The following is a 19,433-nucleotide window of genomic DNA, read 5'->3' as shown; positions in this document are numbered from 1 at the left end:
CATACAGAGTGAAGTAAGTCAGAAAGAGAAAAACAAATACCGTATGCTAACACATATATATATGGAATCTAAAAAAAAGAAAAAATTGGTTCTGAAGAACCTAGGGGCAGGACAGGAATAAAGACACAGATGTAGAGAATGGACTTGACACGGGCAGGGGGCAGCGTAAGCTGGGATGAAGTGAGAGAGTGGCATGGACTACCAAATGTAAAATCGGTAGCTAGTGGGAAGCAGCCACACAGCACTGGGAGATCAGCTCGGTGCTTCGTGACTACCTAGAGGGGTGGGATCGGGAGGGTGGGAGGGAGATGCAAGAGGGAGGAGGTGTGGGGATATATGTATATGTATGGCTGATTCACTTTGTTATAAAGCAGAAACTAACACCATTGTAGAGCAATTATACTCAAGATGTTAAAAAATAAAGGAAAAAAGAAAGAAAGAACTGCCAAACTGTTTTCCATAGCTGCTGCACCATTTTACATTCCCACCAGCAGTGCACAATGTTTTAATGTTCTCCATATCCTTGTCAGCTCTTGTTATTTTATGGTTTGTCTGTTTGTTTATAACAGCCATTCTAGTGGGAGTGAAGTGGTACCTCATGCTTGTAATTTGCATTCCCTTTATGATGTTGTGTATCTTATGTGCTTATTGGCCATTTATCTTCTTTGAAGAAAACTGTGGCAGTAACTGGAATTCAAGGATGATGATATTGACCTTCAGAGTTTTTGTTTTTTTTTTTATGACAGTGCTTATTGAGATGAGTCATAGCTGAACTTAGGACCATGTGCTTTTTACTTTTAGTTCTTTCTTAACTCCAGGGGTAGAGACTTTTCAGGTCCCAACACAAAACGAGTGGCATTACTAGTGACCCACCCCCTTGGTGGCTCTAGACTCATCTCTGCCTCCCTGGTCCCACAAGACTGTCAAGTTCACCATCAGCCTCTCAGCCTTCCCTTTGGATCAGAAAGGTCTTCAGGAGAAAAGCAACCCAAAATATCGGACACCTCCCCATACCACTGTCCCCCCAGGTTGCTGGTACAGTCATTTTTTACTATCTTGTTGGCTCTTAATGCCTAGAAAGAGCTCTGAGTTTTCTGGTAATCCTTCCTAGGCGAATTAGTCTCCATTACCTAGTCTACCATTAATAGGAGGGCAAGTTTTATTTTTCATGGAAATAATAATTTTTTATTGTCAAGTGCCTATTTTATTGGCTTACTTAATACTTATTTAATAACATCATTACTATAAGGAGTATAACTAGCATACATAGGTAAGGAACAAACACTAGATGTTTGTTACTATATAACCCAGTTGTTGAGACTAGAATAAATAAGAGAGTGGCCTAACTACTTAATGGTTGGTTTTGGGCGGCGGTGGCGGGGGGGGGTGGGGAGGCAGGTTGGTTGGTGGGGTTATTTTTGTTTTGCTTTGTTTTTGTTTTTTTGGCTATACCGCACACCATGCGGGATCTTAGTTCCCCAACCAGGGATCAAACCCACGCAGTAGAAACGTGCAGTCCTAACCACTGGACCTCCAGGGAATTCCCAATGGTTGGTTGTTTTAAAAGAGGGAATAGAGTGCATTAGGTAATCCAGTGACTTTTTAAGTGGAGGTTGATTAAGATCTCTTATATGGTTTTTCTACTTAAAGCCTGTATGCTGTAGACGTTGTTGCCTTAAATAAACCTATTGTACACAAACTTGAACTTTTTAGGTATTCATGGTCATTTCCATCATTGGATATCAGGGGATTTTACTCCTCTTTCTTGTCTTTTTTTTTAAAGAAACCTATCTCATTTAATCAACAAACATCTATCCTATTTTCCTTCAAGGCAGCGTGCCAATTTCTATGCAGGAGCAGTCATAAATCCTGACTGCCAAAAAAGAAAAAATATTTAATGAGAGAAAAGACATATAGAGAAGTAATTGAAATATATTACAGTGTGATGAGTAAACTAGTGTCTGAACAAAATGCTCAGGGAGTTCAGAAAGGGAAGAGTGTTTTCTAGGGGATTTCCTACTTGGTTTTTATGTGCTTAGCTTATTCTTCCAAACACCAGAGTGTAATATATTTGAGACCTTGTGTTCTGGTTATGTATTTATGGGATAAGTTGGTGAATTGAACTTGTTAGGTCAATTTTAGATATATATGAATTGAATAAGAGTGCCCCTTTCCACTTAAGGTTTTAAGATAGTCTTTGATGTAATTATGTGTGCCTGAGTTCTTTCTTTTTTTTTCTTTTGGTCTCTGCTTATAGGAAGAGCATTAAGAAGCTGGTTTTGAAAAACCTTAACAATAGCAATCTCTTCTCTCCTGTTAATCGTGATTCAGAAGATCTAGCTTCACCATCTGATTATCCAGAAAATGGAGAGAGGTAAACTGAATTCTCATTTGGGTTACTTCTGGTAGAGGGCCTTGTGCTCATTTAGAAAAGATTCTGAGCTTAGAATTTATTCGTTCTATGAAATTTTATGAAGTTAGAAGTATTGGGTTGGCCAAAAAGTTCGTTCGGATTTTTCCATAACATCTTATGGAAAAATCCGAACGAACTTTTTGGCCAACCCAATATTACAGCATATGAGCATCTAGAAATTATGCTGTGTTGTTGCTTCTTGAGTACTTTAGACCTTAAAACTATTGTTTTTCTGATTCAGTTCTGCAAAACTATTTTGTTATCCATGTATGTCATTTTGGACGGGGTTGTTAAAGTGACACACAGTCACTGTAACCAAACCAAAAAAATTAAAAAGTATAGAAATATATAAAGGAGGAAGTACAGGTATATACACTAATTCTTAAGAGTTCAGTATGTATTCTTACAGTTTAAAAATTTATTTATAAATATATTCTTATATATTGTAGAGTTTATGCATGAAATAATATTCTGTAACCTGCTTATTTCCATTTACTGTAAACACCTTTCTGTATCAATATGAATAACCTGCCTCCTCTTTTTAAATGAGTCTGTAACCATTATTGTAAACGTAAGGTAATTCAATCATTTCTCTATTAGAGGACATTTAGATTATTTTGGTATTCCTAAATTCAAAATAATGCTTCATATATGCAAGGAAAAATCCTTGCATATATGTCTTTGCACTCCTGTTTTTTTTCCTCTTTGGATAAAATTTTAGTTTGAGTTTTCATAAATGAATCATTATCTAATACCTTATTGATTATAATATTAAAAATTAAAAATTTTCAGGTTTTTATTTTGAAATTCACCACTGATTATTTGACCCCACATAGTAGACACCCCTTCCCCCTTTAAACTAAATATTGTGATGCTCAGATTCATTCATTCATGAAAATAGGTCAGTTAAAGCTGTGGAATCTACAGCCAGATTTCCTGGGTTACAATCCCAACTCTAGCACTTACAGCTTTCTGACCTTGGCAAGTTATTTTTCTGTGTCCGAATTTTCTGTAAAATACAGAGAATGATAGCTTATTTTACAGGTTTACCGTAAGTATTAAGTGAATTTTTAATGCATGGAATTACCTAGAACAGTGCCAGATGCTAGTAAAAGCCTAGCAATGGTTGATTGTTACCATTTTACTACTGTTTCTACTCAAGGGGCTAAGATAGTATTTATTTTCTCCCTTTTCAGATTCAGTTTTCTGAGCAAACCAGTCGATGAAAACCATCAGCAGGATGGAGATGAAGATTCTCTTGTGTCACATCTTTATACCAACCCTATTGCCAAACCCATTCCTCAAACCCCAGAGAGTGCTGGAAATAAACATAACAGCAGCAACAGTGTGGATGATACCATTGTTGCGTTAAACATGCGTGCTGCCTTGCGAAATGGGCTGGAAGGAAGCAGTGAAGGAACCTCTTTTCATGAGGAGTCACTGCAGGATGACCGAGAAGAAATAGAAAATAATGCTTACCATATGCATCCAGCAGGTCAGATTCAGATTGGCACTTGAGTAATCTCCTACCAGTCATATGAGACCTCTTGTTTGTCACTGATTTTCAACATAATAGAAGTCAGCTATTTGAACTTCTAAATGTTTTTTATTGCATTTTATGGAAGTTAACACTTAAACACTTCACACTGATGCTTTGGTTGATTTGGAATTCACTTTTTTTTGTACCTTTGGAGTAGTTAAAATTCATTTTATTAATTATCCTGGTATAGTTTAAATATCCCAAATTTTGTAGCCAGAGAGACTATCCTCATAATTTTTCCTAGCTTTATAAACTCACATATTGTTAATTGGTTTTTTAATTAAAATTATGCTAGTATTATCATATGAGATTTTTGAGATTTGAGTTCGTTTAAGTGTATAGACCATAAATGCCTGACTAGAATAGGCATTCAAATGTTAGTGGTTGCTATGGTTATTATCACCTCAGTTCTGTGCTTTTCTTTTTTGTCCCCAACAATGAACTGATTAGTTTTTCCACACTAATCCATGAAACAGTATAAACTACAAGATTGAAGTATCTTGACGGGATGCTTAAAGTTTGCCTTTTTTCTCTGTTGACTTAACATCTCATTTGGGTTTTGACAAATGTCATTACATTCCCCCTGCCCCCCTTTTAACTGAGGTACAATTTGCATATAGTGAAGTGCACAGATCTTAAGTGTTCATTTCAATGAATTTTGACATATATATACTCAATCAAGAGATAGAACATTTCTTTCACCCTGGAAAGTTCTTTTGTGTCCCCATCTCAAGAAGTCAACCACAGTCTCGTTTCTGTCACATAGATTAGTTTTGCCTAGTCTTTTTTTTTTTTTTTTTAATTTATTTTACAGTTTGTCTTGATGTGTCTGTAAACTTGTTCTATATCTAATTATCTTATTGCCTTCATATATATATTTTTGGTCACTTGGTGCCCTAAGGAAACAGCTTTATACTTTCACATTAAGAACCCTATGTTGTCTATATTTGTGTTTAGACATCTACATGAGTTCATTATAATACTGCATCTTAAATATCCAGTCTAGATTTTTTTTTATTGTTTCTAGTTTTCTCACTGACCTTTTTTGCCGCCTCCCAATTTAAAATTCCATTCTCAAGGACACTTTAACAACCCTCTAAAACTTGCCCATAGAGAAGCAAGTTAAGCATGTGAGTGGGCATTGCTGGAGGCTGGAATTTGATCTTATATTGGCCTTAAACTCTTTCCTCTCAGAGAGCAAGTTAGCCTGATCTCTTCCTATAAATGGAACAAGGAGTGACTAGAATAAGCATACCCATGCTATATTTTCTTTGATTTCTTCAGAAATCTGCCTAGTTAGTACTTTTTAAAATAACATCAATGTAGTCCTTTAAGTTTCCATTTGTCTATGGGACTTTCTCATGTAGGATTTTTCATCTTGATTTTAGCTCTCAATTTGAGGATGTAAATTTGAAAGATACAAGAGGTTTATAGAAGGCAATAACGTGTAAAACTAAAAGCATTGGGTTTGGAGTTTTAGCTCCACCTCTAATCCACTGAATTACCGCATAAGCCAAAAACCTGGGTTTGGGCATCTTCCATGTGTAAAATAAAAGAAAAAAATAAGTCTTTCCCAGAATGTATTCTATGGAATGCCTTTCATAGTGCAGTATGTTAATAGGTGTCATATGAAAAGGAAGTTCTGTGGTTAAATAAGTCTTGGAAACACTGGATTAAGTAAATAGATTTCATTGTTTTGTGAGTTTTCAGAACCTGTAATATACTATCTTGTGCATGTTCTGCAAACTTACTTAACCATGAGGTTTTTTTAAAAAAACACTTGGTTTCTCTTAGGAATAGTGTTTCTTAGAAAAGCAGATTTAAAAAAAAAAGAAAGAAAACTAGCTTGGAAAAATGCTTTATTCCTATATATTTTCTCTTTTTATAATATTTACTGATTATTTCAGGTAATTTTTTAAATTATCCATTCTGTAGAAAATTTTTAAAAAGGAAAAAGTGAAATAAATATTACTGAAAATTCCTCTACCTGAGGTCAGTCACAACTAGTATTTTCCGTTTCTTTTGTCATAGGCATCGTTCTCACTAAGGTTGGCTACTATACTATTCCATCCATGGATGACCTAGCTAAAGTTACCAATGAAAAAGGAGAGTGCATTGTCTCTGACTTCACTATTGGTCGTAAAGGTGAGTGTGAATTTAAGAGTTAGTAGTGTATAAGCCAGAGATCTTCACTTTATTTTTGTAATTAAGTAAAGGAAGCTCTTGATAGCTAAATCTGTTTTTTGCATACATTTGGACCCACCTTGGCCTGAATAGACACCTTGATTGAAAAGTAACAAAAAAGACTAGAACTTTGTAACAGTCTTTACAAAGACTGTAAGTATTTGGTAAGTATTTGGCTCATTGCAATTTTCTACAATTAAAATACTGTAAACAGCAAGAAATACTAAGTGAGAAAATTAATAGTTGACAAGAGATGGGTAATATTTAGGTTCAACTTCATATTATTATTACAGATAAAATTTTCTTGGGGAAAAATCTCATCTTGCTGTATTGTATTAAAAGAAGGGCTCAAGTATTTTAATTCATACTGCAGGCTAGGTGTTAAGGGTTGTTTATGTAGCAGCCATACAGATACATGGGGAGAGACTTTAAAAGGCTATTTTGAGGATAACGTTAAGTGCTGTAAAAACGCACATGTTAAATCAGATAAATGTATTTGATGTCACCTTCTAATACATATTATAGATGAAATAACCCATTCAAGGAATTGCTGGGTGATTTAGAATATTGATTAATGTTTAAAGCTGCTTGCTTCTTCTGATTATATAATCACTAGAAGTATGAAATGGGTATTTGCCCTCTATACAGGATGAGTTTTTAACTGTTTGTTCTGATTTATAGGTTATGGTTCAATCTATTTTGAAGGAGATGTGAATTTGACAAATCTAAATTTAGATGACATTGTGCATATCCGAAGGAAAGAAGTGATTGTCTACTTAGATGATAACCAAAAACCACCTGTGGGTGAAGGGCTAAATAGGTATGAATTTATTTACATATTTTAAAAATAATCAGCTAAATCACAATTTTTTTCTGTTAACACAAATGTATTCATATTATATACATTTTTTTGCAACTTGACTCTTTGACTTACTATAGTGTGTGTGATTATTGTTTCTCTACTTTCATTTAAAAGTATAAGTGATAAAGAAATGCTATAGTATGACTTTTTTGACTTCTTTTCCCTAATATCTTCAGGTCCAATTGGTTAGTTTCCAAAAACTTCTGGAAAACACTTTTTTTTTGGCCACACTGCATACCATGTGGCATCTTAGTTCCCCAACCAGGGATTGAACCCTTGCCCTCTGCAGTGGAAGCACAGATTCTTAACCACTGGACCACCAGGGAAGTCCCAGAAAATGCTTTTTAATAGTATTTTTCTCTTGTTTCTGCTGTGACTGTGCTTAACTCTTTCTCTATATTTTAGTGTGAGATACTAGCTTCTAATGGTCCAGGTGAAAGGGCCATAATTAAAGTCATTTATGTTCACAACCCACTGAGATTGAATCATGAAGAAATAGAAGCTCTGGGGCTTCCCTGGTGGCGCAGCGGTTAAGAATCTGCCTGCCAGTGCGGGGGACACGGGTTCGAGACCTGGTCTGGGAAGATCTCACGTGCTAAGCAACTAAGGCTGTGCACCACAACTAGTGAGCCTGTGCTCTGGAGTCCGCGAGCCACAACTACCGAGCCTGAGTGCCACAACTACCGAAGCCCGCGTGCCTGGAACGCGTGCTCCACAACAGGAGAAGCCACCTTAATGAGAGGCCCACGCACCACAACGAGGAGTGGCCCCCGCTCGCCACAACTAGAGAAAGCCCACACGCAGCAACGAAGACCCAACATAACCAAAAAATAAATAAATAAATAAATTTATAAATAATATAAAAACAAAGAAATAGAAGCTCTGAACAGCCTTGTAACCAATAAGGAAATTGAATTAGTAATCAATACCCCCTGCCCTGGTGCCCGCTTCACCCAAGCCCTGGACCAGATGGATTCACTGGTGAATTATACCAAACATTTAAAGAAGAATTTACACCATGCTCCTCAAACTCTTCCCAAAAATTGAGGAAGGAACACTTTTTAATTCTTTGAGGCAAGCATTACCCTGATTCCAAAGCTAAACAAAGATGCTACAAGAAAAGAAAACTACAGACCAATATCTTTAATAAATATTGATGTAAAGCTCCTCAACAAAATACTAGCAGACAGAATTCAACACTGCATCGATTGGATTACACACCATGGCCAAATGGGATTTATTTCTGGAATGCACAGATGGCTTAACATACAAAAATTGATGAATGTAATGCATCACATTTACGAAGGACGAAGGAAGAAAACCACATAATCATCTCGGTGCAGAAAAAGCACTAGACAGAATTCAACACCTTTTCATTATAAAGACACTCAGCAAAATAAAGATAGAAGGAAACTACCTCAGCATAATAAGGCCATATTTGAAAAACCCACAGTGAACATCATACTCAGTAGTGAAAGACCGAGAGCTTTTCTTCTAAGATCGGGAACAAGGCAAGGATGCTTGCTTTTGCCACTGCTGGAAGCCCGAGCCAAACCAATTAAACAAGAAAAAGAAATAAAAGACATTCAAATTGAAAAGAAAGAAGTAACATTATCTCTGTTCACAGATGATGTGATCTTTTTTTTTAAATTTTTACTTATTTTTTTGGCCATGCCGTGCGGCACGTGGGATCTTAGTTTCTTAACCAGGGATCAAACCCATGCCCCCTGCAGTGGAAGTGCGGAGTCTTAACCTCTGGGATGCCAGGGAAGTCCCAGATGATGTGATCTTATATGTAGAAAGCCTAAAGATTCCACAAAAAACTTTACAGCTAATAAACAAATTTAACAAGGTAGCAAGGTACAAAATCAACACGCAAAAAACAGTTGAGTTTCTGTACACTAACAATAATCTGAAAAGGAAGTTAAGACAGTTTCACTTACAGTAGCATCAAGAAGAATAAAATACTTAGGAATAAACTTAACCAAGGAGGCAAAAGACTTGTACACTGGAAACTACAAAACACTGGAGAGAAATTGAAGAAGACATATAAATGAATAGATATCCCATGTTCATGGACTGGAAGACTTAAAATTGTTAAGCTGTCCATACTACCCAAAGCTGTCTACTGATTTAATGCAATCCCTATCAAAATCCCAGCCGCATCTTTTGCAGAAATAGAAAAAATGATCCTAAAACTTACGGAATCTCAAGGGTACCATGAATAGCCAGACTAATCTTGAAAAATAACAGAGCTGGAGGACTCACACTTCCTGACTTGAAAAACAAAGCTACAGGAACCAAAACAGTGTGTTACTGGCATAAAGACAGACATATATAGAGTAATGGAACAGAATAGAGAGCCCACACATACATGGTTAAATGTTGACAGGGTTGCCAAGACCATGCAATGGAGAAAGAACAATCTCTTCAGCAAATGGTTTTGGGAAAACTGGATATCCACAACAGAAGAATGAAGTTGTACCCTTACCTTATGCCATAAATAAAAATGAACTCAAAATTGATCAAAGACCTAAAACATAAGACTGAAAACTATAAAACTCTTAGAACATGTTTCACAACATATATGGCAAAGATTTCCTGGGTACGACACTGAATGCATAGGCAACAAATAGTAAAAATAAACAAACTGGACTACATCAAAATTTAAAACTTCTGTACATCAAAGGGCATAATCAACAGAATGAAAAGCCAGCAAATCACGTATCTAATAAGGGGTTAATATCCAGAATATGAAGAACTTCTATAGCTCAACCATTTAAAAAAAAAAAAAATCTAATTAAAAATGGGCAAAGGACTTGAATACATGATTCTCCAAATATGATAAACAAGTGGCCAACAAGCATATGAAAAGATGCTCAACATTGATAATAATTAGCGAAATGCAAATCAAAACCACAGTGAGTTATCACACCCCTTAGGAGGTTACTTTAAAAGAAAAATAACATGTTTTTGCAAGAGTGTGGAGAAATAAGAACCTTTGTGTATTATTGGTGGGAATGTAAAATGTGGTTTGGCTGCTATGGGAAAGAGTATGTATGGTGGTTCCTCAAAAAATTAAAAATGAACCAGCAGTTCTACTTCTGAGTATATATCCAAAAGAATTGAAAAATAGTCTTGAAAAAATATGTACACACCCATATTCATAGCAACACTGTTCATAATAGCCAAGAGGTAGAAGAAACCCAAGTGTCCGTGAATAAACAAAATGTATGTACACACAGTGGAATATTATTTAGCCTTAGAAAGGAAGGAAACTTTGACACACGCTACAGAACGGATGAACCTTCAGGACATTATACTAAGTGAAATAAGCCAGTTGCTTGCAGAAAGACAAATAATGTATGAGTCAACTTATTTGAGGCATGTAGAGAGTCAGATTCATAGAAACAGACAGTAGAATGGTGATGATAACTTTTGTTATACCTTTTTAACCACAGTAAAAATTAATGTTAAAAAAAGTCATCTATTATTATGTGGTAATCACTGTACTAAATGCAAGGCATACTGGATGAATAGGACACAGTCCTTGATCTCAAATATTGCTATTAGAAGGATTACATTACCGTTATTATCATCAATTCACACTCATTATTTAATGGTTAATACTGTGATGTTCCTGATACCTCATTCTGCAGGCATTCGTTGTTAATGGTAGTTGCTGCTATTATTACTGTTGTTGTTATGTACGATAGCACTTTAAGACCTTCACTGAGACTTAGGTCCTTGCACTGGACTATTAACACTGGACTTGGTCGAGGATGCATAGCTTAAGTGTTACTAAAATCAGATTGGGGACCCTGGTGGCGCAGTGGTTAAGAATCTGCCTGCCGCAGTGGTTAAGAATCCGCCTGCCAGTGCAAGGGACACGGGTTCGAGCCCTGGCCCAAGAAGATCCCACATGCCGCGGAGCAACTAAGCCCATGTGCCACAACTACTGAGCCTGCGCTCTAGAGCCCGCATGCCACAACTACTGAGGCCCGCGCTCCACAGCAAGAGAAGTCACCGCAACGAGAAGCCTGCACACCGCAACGAGAAGCCTGCGCACCACAACAGAGTAGCCCCCACTCGCCACAACTAGAGAAAGCCCGCGCACAGCAACGAAGACCCAACACAGACAAAAAATAAATTAATTAAATAATTAAATAATTAAAAATAAAAGAGAATCCGCCTGCCAATGCGGGTGACACGGGTTCAATCCCTGGTCCAGGAACATCCCACATGCCACGGAGCAACTGAGCCCACATGCTGCAACTACTGAAGCCTGTGCGCCTAGAGCCCGTGCTCCGCAGCAAGAGAAGCCACCGCAGCGAAGAGTAGCCCCCGCTCACCGCAACTAGAGAAAGCCCCAGCACAGCAACGAAGACCCAATGCAGGGTCCAACCCCTGCCCGCAAAAAAAAAAAAAAGTCCGATTAGAGGGGCTTCTCTGGTGGCGCAATGGTTGAGAATCCGCCTGCCAACGCAGGGGACACAGGTTTGAGCTCTGGTCTGGGAAGATCCCACATGCTGCGGAGCAGCTAAGCGCATGCACCACAACTACTGAACCTGCACTCCAGAGCCCGTGAGCCACAACTACTGAAGCCCGCATGTCTAGAGCCCGTGCTCCGCAACAAGAGAAGCCACCACAATGAGAAGCTCGCGCACCGCAACGAAGAGTAGCCCCCGCTCGCCACAACTAGAGAAAAGCCCGTACGCAGCAATGAAGACCCAACGCAGCCCTAAATAAATAAATAAATAAATTTACTAAAAAAAAAAAAAATCGGATTGGAAATAATTGATGTACCATGGTAGTTTGAAGTAAGTGGGGTTTGACACTCTTGAACCAGATATTTAGCTAGTTGATGTGGGGGTAATTCCTTACTCTTAAGCCCATCTACCTTAGGAGCCAGGATTCAAGTTTATGAAACACCTGCAGAATAATTCCACAGTAACACAGGTACCTACATGTGCTGTGTATATACATGTTACTTGGCTTTCTGGTCATAAAATATGAAACATTTACACTTTACTTGATTGTACATTACAGGAAGGCTGAAGTTACATTGGATGGAGTTTGGCCAACAGATAAAACATCTCGTTGTTTAATAAAGAGCCCAGATCGACTTGCTGATATCAACTATGAGGGAAGATTGGAAGCAGTTTCAAGGAAACAGGGAGCTCAGTTCAAAGAGTACCGTCCTGAAACTGGTTCTTGGGTATTTAAGGTATAGTCATTTAACCTAGTTCTTATAAACTGTGGTTATAAACTGTGTCAGAAGAGATCCTTTTTTAAATTCTATTTCTACAAATTAGGAAATAAATATAGAGATACATCATAATTTGCTTCAAATTACGCATCTCATTAAACCCCAGAGCAGTAAGGAGCTATTATAAACTTTTTGAGCACATGATTCAAGTTCTACACCCCATCTTATGACCATTTAGATATACTTCTATGGTGTGTTTTTCTAATTTGTGGCATCGTTGGGGACATCGGGCAGAATTTTTGTCTCTTGATAGATCACCTCTTCCTAAATAATTTTTATTCTTTTAAAGATTTCTGGGTATGTAGAGGTTGACTTCCTCCCTTCCTTGATAGTTTAGTCCAGTGGATTCTTTCTCTTCTAGACCATTTGGATTATTTAGCTTGTTGAAGGCCCTTGTGTAGGTAGGGAACAACTAGGCAGTACGTACACACGCGCGCGCACGCGATATATACATATATACCGAAAATAGTAATGACTCTTCTGGATTTGGTTTCCTGTATTAATATAGAAAGTTAGTAATTATATGAGCAACTAGTACACGCACCAAACATCATCTAAATCTTAGAAAAAAACAGTAAAGTGTGATACGTGACATTTCATTGTGCTTTAAATATTTTGATCTCTCCTTTTTTATTTTTTTTTTGAAGCTAATTCTGTAAGATTGCAAGGGCAAGTATAATGGAAGCCCTTCTGAATATAACAGTGTTAAAACAGATTTTGTTGGATTCTTCTTTTCCTTAGGTCTCTCATTTTTCTAAGTATGGCCTTCAGGATTCTGATGAAGAGGAGGAGGAACGGCCATCCAAAACTAGTACAAAGAAGTTGAAGACTGCCCCTTTACCTCCTGCAGGCCAGGCCACCCCATTCCAGATGGCTCTTAATGGCAAACCAGCACCTCCACCCCAGGTAGAGACGGGACAATGAATTTGAATGGAGTCCATGATACAGACGTTGAAAGCAAGTCATTCAGCTAGTACAAAGCTGTTTTATGACCCCGGAACTTTGAAGAGTACAAATGTATTGGCAATCATGTTAAGACAATTACAAGGGAGGGCATGAGGTGGTACTGGCATCTGTTGTTTACTTGAGAGATTCAAAGAATTCTCTTGCTGTTTGGATCATTCCTTCTACAGATTGTCATTCTTAGACACCTCCCTCTCTCTTCATTTGGACTTGCTGAATTCTCTGCTCAGTGATCAACTTAAGATAGTATTTTGCTTGTGTGGGTTGATGCAAAGTAAACCCGACTTTTGTTGACTACCTGATGTGCAGTTTAATCTTATTCTTTACCTCCATGGTTTTTTTAAAAGTTCAGTTAGCTTTCTGCAAGGGTTTTTAACTCCATTTTTCTCAAGTTGTTTGCTTATACTTCAGGTAATCTCTTGATATTTGTATTTTGACAATACATAATCTTTATGAAAATACATAAAGCTTTAGAATACAAATGAATTGTTGGCTTGGGGAGAGTAGGGGCTGCATCATTTATTGCAATTACCTGTACCACACTCTTTTTCAGTATTGTTAAGCCAGTATAAACCTTTTGTCCTTGTAAGGAAAGGTTTGTAATTTAAATATCAGGTAGTTTCTTTGCCAACTCAGAGTTTTACTTTCATTTGGATGTTGTTTATATTCAATCAGGTTATAACAATTTTTTTCTGTGCTGCCGTACTCATCTCAAAGAAGAGAACTTGATATAAAATGTCTTTGTAAAGCATCCTCTACCTCTCAGCTGCTAAAAGCAGGACCTTTGGAATTTTCCATGCTACAATTCTTATGGCTGCTGAAATGTGCGATTTTTATGATTGATTAAATAATTTCTTGGGAGGCACTTTGGAGACTTTTGTGTATGTATGTTCACGTTTGCGCGTACAGGGGGAGGGTATGATATAAGTGGGAAATGGGAAATATGTTGACTTTTATGTTTATAATTTTAGCCTTTAGAATACCCCTCTATTTAGAATACATCTCTTCTAAACTAAAGAAATGCTGTAAATGGACTTGGTTTTCCAGTTACCCACATTCATTTTGTCTGAATCATATGCTTTGTATAATCTCTCTTTCCAATCTTGCAGTATACTGTATATGTATTTCTTTGGATAAGAGTCAGATAGCCTTCTTTTCTGCCAATAAAAGTAATATGTAGGCTCCTTAAAGATACAGCCGAAAAAGAAAAGCTTCATCTTGTGGACAGATAGAGCAAATTTATGTAATGTTGACCATCAGTGGTTTTTAGGCTCTTTAATTTCCAGAATACAAATAGTAAGAGATAACAATAAATTCCTGTGATGGCACTACGGTAGGTGAGAGTTCTTCTGAAAAACTGAGCACCAAGAAATTTCAGGAGAAGGTTCTAGGAAAAGGAGAGGTGGTAAGGATCAAGATGGGCAAAGAGAATATAGTGAATAGGTATCTTATCCAGATATCTCCTTTGATTGAGGAAGTGGGTGGTCTTTGACCTTTTGGATGCAGAAGGGAGAAATGGGTAGACTTGTTTAGATATTTAGGCTAATATGTTAGAACAATAACAGGGGACTTTGGAGAACTCTTCTTTTGTAATGCCCAGTGACCTAAGTGAGGTTAGGGGAAATGCCAGTGGTTGCACAGTTTTTGAGTTATTAGCAGCAGGACCTACATTTTACTTGGCATGAGGAAAATACTTGAGCCATCTGAATAAACTGGAAACAGCACAGTCCTCTCATCCCAGTGTCAAGATGACTGTCTTCACATTGTCACCTGGCTCCCTGGAGGGGTTGATTTCTGTGATGCGGTGTTCCTTCAGTCTGCTGTAGCTTTCTTTCCTCCCCTGTACACAATCTCAGGTTCTCTGACTTTAGCGGGAGGGCGGGGGGGGGGGGTGTCCTTAAGGTATTAGGAAGATATATAGTTTTGTTTAATGGTTACATTTATTCTACTATCTTTTGTATAATATCCTCAGTCCCTTCTTTGCAGTTCGTTCTTAAACCTTGCTTTGCTCCTAAAAAAGCAAGTGAATCTAAGCAACCAGAAAACAGGTAACTATATTTTTATGTAATCTTCTCCTCTATGCCTTTTTTTTTGGCTGCGCTGCACGGCTTGTGGGATCACAGTTCCCCGACCAGGGATTGAACCCCGGCCACAGCAGTGCAAGCACCAAATCCTAACCACTAGGCCACCAGGGAACTCCCTCTCTGTGCCTTTTAAGTTAGAGAAAATGGTGGCAGAAAACCCTTCATCACAGGTGAATTAGGGCAGTTGCAGAAACATTTGTTTGGTAGTTAGAACATTTGTTCTAAAATGCTGATCTAAGACCCAGTTTTCAGCCAACTGCATCAATACCTTGGAGAGCTTTGATTCCATGTATCTGGCATTGGGGCTCAGGCATATTTATATTTTAAATGCTTTCCCCCAGGTGATTGAGATATGTAGCCTCGTTTCGAAACTGTGGAAAGACTTCAGATCTTTAGCAGTGAGGTAGAGAGACATGTAGCTTTTTCCTAAGCCTTATACTGAAATGTAACTTGTGTTCAGTACCATCAAGACACATTAGTTGACTTGCTCAGAAACTTAGCATTGTTTACTCGGTGAGTACATTCAAATAACTTTAAAAGTTTTTTAAAGGAAAAAAGTGATTAGAATTTAGAAGAAAATTCCATTTTATCTTGTGTTTACTTGTTTTAAAAAATAAAGTGGCAGGTATCTAAATTTAGCCAGTGAATCAATATATATTTTAATTTATATTTTATGTAATTTATACATATTATATATCAAATAATTCTATAGCCACAAGCCTTTTTCAGATATTCATGTTATTGAATCCTATGCCTCCTGCAGTAATATCCGTGAATGTATGTGTAGAAACATGCACACTTTGATGGGCCCTTGTAACCCTGACATGGGATTGCTCTTGAACACAGTATTGTTGACAGGGCTGATTTTCCAGCAAAATGAATATAAAACGTTCTTTGCTGTTAGAAAATGAGTTGTTTTGGAGGCAGGCAATAGTAGTAGTTATATATTGGATTAGGCTATTTGGCTGGGAGAACAATATGAATTATTTAAACATGGGTTTGACCTTGGATTGGATATTTACCCTTCGTTGAATAAAGGTATCTTGATTTAACTTCATTGCATTACTTTATCTATTGCATTAAGAGATGCTTTATCTTTAGGGTATTGTTTGCATGAGGAAGATTCTTTTGAGCTGGAGAGTGGAGGTTTCTAAAAACATTAAAGGTTTCAGTCGTGAAACATCACCCTCCATATATCTAAAGAGAGTCATTTTGTAGATCTTGTCTGTTTACTTAGTATTTGATGGGCTTCTTTTTTTTTTACCCCCTTCTTTCCTTCTGTGTCACCAATTTTTTTTATTGTCTACTTTTCTTTCTAGTACTGGCTTTGAGGAAGCACCTGATCTCCCAAGATTTCTCTGAAAATAACATCTTTTGGGGTAGTTTGTTGCAATTACTTAGATATACTTAAATGAGATTCACACATGGGGTTTCTAGGAGTTTACCAGGTCCTCATAGTTTCAAATTCACTTCCCCCTGTCCACTTATTAGGTGACAGTAGCTTTGAAGTCTATGCATGAGGATGAAGCAAATAAAACCTTGATCCTTAGCTTTCTTAAAGATAGGCTGAGTCCCTTAGGTCTCTAATCTAGTTACTTGATGAAATCCTGCCACTTTGCCTAAAAGTGTTCTAAGTGAGCATCTCTTGCGGTTACTGTTATTCCTTTGTTGAATAGTATAGTAAATTGAAACCCTCCTCCTCCTCCTTCCTTTCCTCGCACCTATACTTCTTATCTTTCATAGGTATTAGCTTTTTCTACCGTGTGGCAGGCACTGCATTAGCCAGTAGAAATAACGAAGTGTTTTGGTGAATTTAACAATGTGCTTGGTGTTAGATACAGAAAATAGTAGGCTATAATCTCTACTTTCAAGCCTTCACAATATGGTGGGTCAAATATATGTGTGTGTGTGTGTGTGTGTGTGTGTACACACACACACACACGGAATTATACCATGATACAGTGTATAAAATAGGTATAGACAAGGTGTTATGGGAGCCCAGCAGAAAAGGGTATCCTGACAGGTTGACAGAGGATGGGGAATTTCAGAACTATTCCTAAAAGTGAATTGGTTAAAAGTTAACAGACCAGGGGGCATTGGAGTGTTCCCGTAATTCATGTAATTATAATGGGAGGATCACCACCAGGTCTGCTTTTAATTTTTTTTCCAGAATTTTAAAACGTAAAATAGTTAAGACCTGCCTGTAGCCTCCCCAGTAGGTAAAAAATAGTATCATTTTTGTCTTTTAACCATTATCTAGCCTCCAGTTTGTTAGAGCAGTCCTTGGGGATTGTTCACAACTTAAGTGGCAATTCACCACGTTTCCAACACCTCAACTTTTCTACAGTTATAGGTGGAAATAGTCATTCTTTTAGTAAGGATATTTGTTAAAGGAATTCAGGGGAGTAATAGATAATATACCATTGAAAATAAAGTTTAAAGTTTAAAAAGTTATGCTAATGGTTGTTTCTTGGTTCAAAGAAATCATGAAACTTTTTTTTTAGCCACCTATTGTACAATAGCATCCATTTGAAGTTTAGCATGAAATAGGCCACTCATGAAAGGTAAGCCAAAAATTGTGGAAGGTTATTAATCTACAGATGAGATTATGGAAGAAAACTAATTGGAAGAACTTTTAGATTTGAGAATGTTTCATAAATTGGCTTAGCCGCTTGTTAACATTTTACTAGGTCATATGCAAGTTTAGGACATATTTAATGAATTTGCACTGAGCCGATTTTACAGTGTGTTTCAGCTTTATGAATGTTTACCTTTTCAAACCATAGACTGTTAATCATGGCTATGTCTTTAAAACTGCTTAATAAATGTAAATCTAACTCTTGACACATTTAAACATAAAGGAATTATTCCCAGATAAAAACTGTTCCTAATAGAACTTTGTTTTTTCTTTTGGGAAATCAGAGTACACGTTCGTCATCTGATATGATACGGCACAGGTAGAGCCCAGCTAATCTTAGGATTCAGTCTCCTGAAAGATAAATTCCAGGCCCCAAATTGTGTTTGTGATAACTAGAAATTTATGTCTAAATGTTTTCTTTAAGAAAATGCAGAGTTACTGGAGACTTTGATATTTTTGTCTTTTATTCTCTTTTCCCAGTGGCTTCTGACTGCAAGGCAATGTGAGGGCAGGGTAACCCTGTGTAAATCAGAAAATTATAGTTGCTAACTAAATCAAGTAAGGCATAATCTTTGTCTCAAGAAGACCATATGTTCAGTATGGGTGCTGGCTTAGGTTCCAGGCTCCAGACCATAATATTACAAAAGGGTGATTCCATGAATCCTCATTTGGATCCCAAGTACTAATAGAGGAATTTTGGGGTAATTTTTAAATCCTCTTTAGCAAATATACTACCTCACATTATGATGGAATGGGCAGAATCTAATATTGTTGTATCATATTTTGAATAAAGTAAATATGGTCTAGAAGCTCTGTGTCTATTCGGTGTCATTTAATGCTGCTTCCCTGATCTTTCTGCTGTCTACAGAGCCAGAGCCCAGAGGTGGAGCAGTTAGGGAGGGTTGTGGAACTGGACAGTGACATGGTAGATATCACCCAGGAGCCAGTTTTGGATTCCATGTTAGAAGAGAGCGTGCCTGAGGATCAGGAACCTGTGTCTGCCTCAACACACATTGCGTCTTCACTGGGAATTAATCCACATGTCTTACAGGTGAAGTGCTAACCCACCCTTACTACAACAGGAATCCAAACTAATATTTATCTTCCATTCATAACATCAGTCTTTTTCTTGCATTAATCACTTAAGAGCATTGAGTGGTCGCTGGAATGAGAAAAACCAGGAATATGGCCCATGTTTAGGCATCATTTTCCCATTCGTGGGAGGAAGGCTATAGTGAGATTCAGAAGACCTGGATTCTAACCCCAGTTTTGTAACTGTCACTGTGTGACTTTAGGCAAGTCATTTAACGTGAGCACTATAAAATATTAATTTCATTTACTTTACAGAGAGGTTTTGAAGCTCTGGAAAGTGCTCCACAGGAGTTTTGTTTGTTCGTTTGTTTATTTTTTGTTTTTTTTAAATTGTAGTCACAAGTTTCTTTAAGCTCTGTCTCAACTTCCCCCTGCCTGTGCCTTTTGT

At 37.3% G+C, this 19,433-nt stretch overlaps 1 protein-coding gene across 3 annotated transcripts in view; it reads left to right on the top strand.

Moving 5' to 3' along the window:
- Positions 1 to 19,433, top strand: part of NUP98 (nucleoporin 98 and 96 precursor) — a 105,538-nt gene that overhangs the window by 58,982 nt on the left and 27,123 nt on the right. For all 3 annotated transcript variants that reach the window (XM_068554173.1, XM_068554172.1, XM_068554174.1), the window contains exons 15-21: positions 2,258 to 2,374; positions 3,610 to 3,908; positions 5,985 to 6,098; positions 6,819 to 6,957; positions 12,049 to 12,226; positions 13,010 to 13,174; positions 18,822 to 19,004. In XM_068554173.1, the coding sequence (XP_068410274.1) occupies positions 2,258 to 2,374; positions 3,610 to 3,908; positions 5,985 to 6,098; positions 6,819 to 6,957; positions 12,049 to 12,226; positions 13,010 to 13,174; positions 18,822 to 19,004 (1,195 nt within the window). The remainder of the gene's footprint in view (positions 1 to 2,257; positions 2,375 to 3,609; positions 3,909 to 5,984; positions 6,099 to 6,818; positions 6,958 to 12,048; positions 12,227 to 13,009; positions 13,175 to 18,821; positions 19,005 to 19,433) is intronic.

The sequence above is a fragment of the Eschrichtius robustus genome, chromosome 11, assembly GCF_028021215.1.
Source record: "Eschrichtius robustus isolate mEscRob2 chromosome 11, mEscRob2.pri, whole genome shotgun sequence".
Classification (NCBI taxonomy): domain Eukaryota; kingdom Metazoa; phylum Chordata; class Mammalia; order Artiodactyla; family Eschrichtiidae; genus Eschrichtius; species Eschrichtius robustus.
The sequence above is the reverse complement of the archived record's forward strand: the minus strand, read 5'-3'. Positions and strand labels throughout refer to the sequence as shown.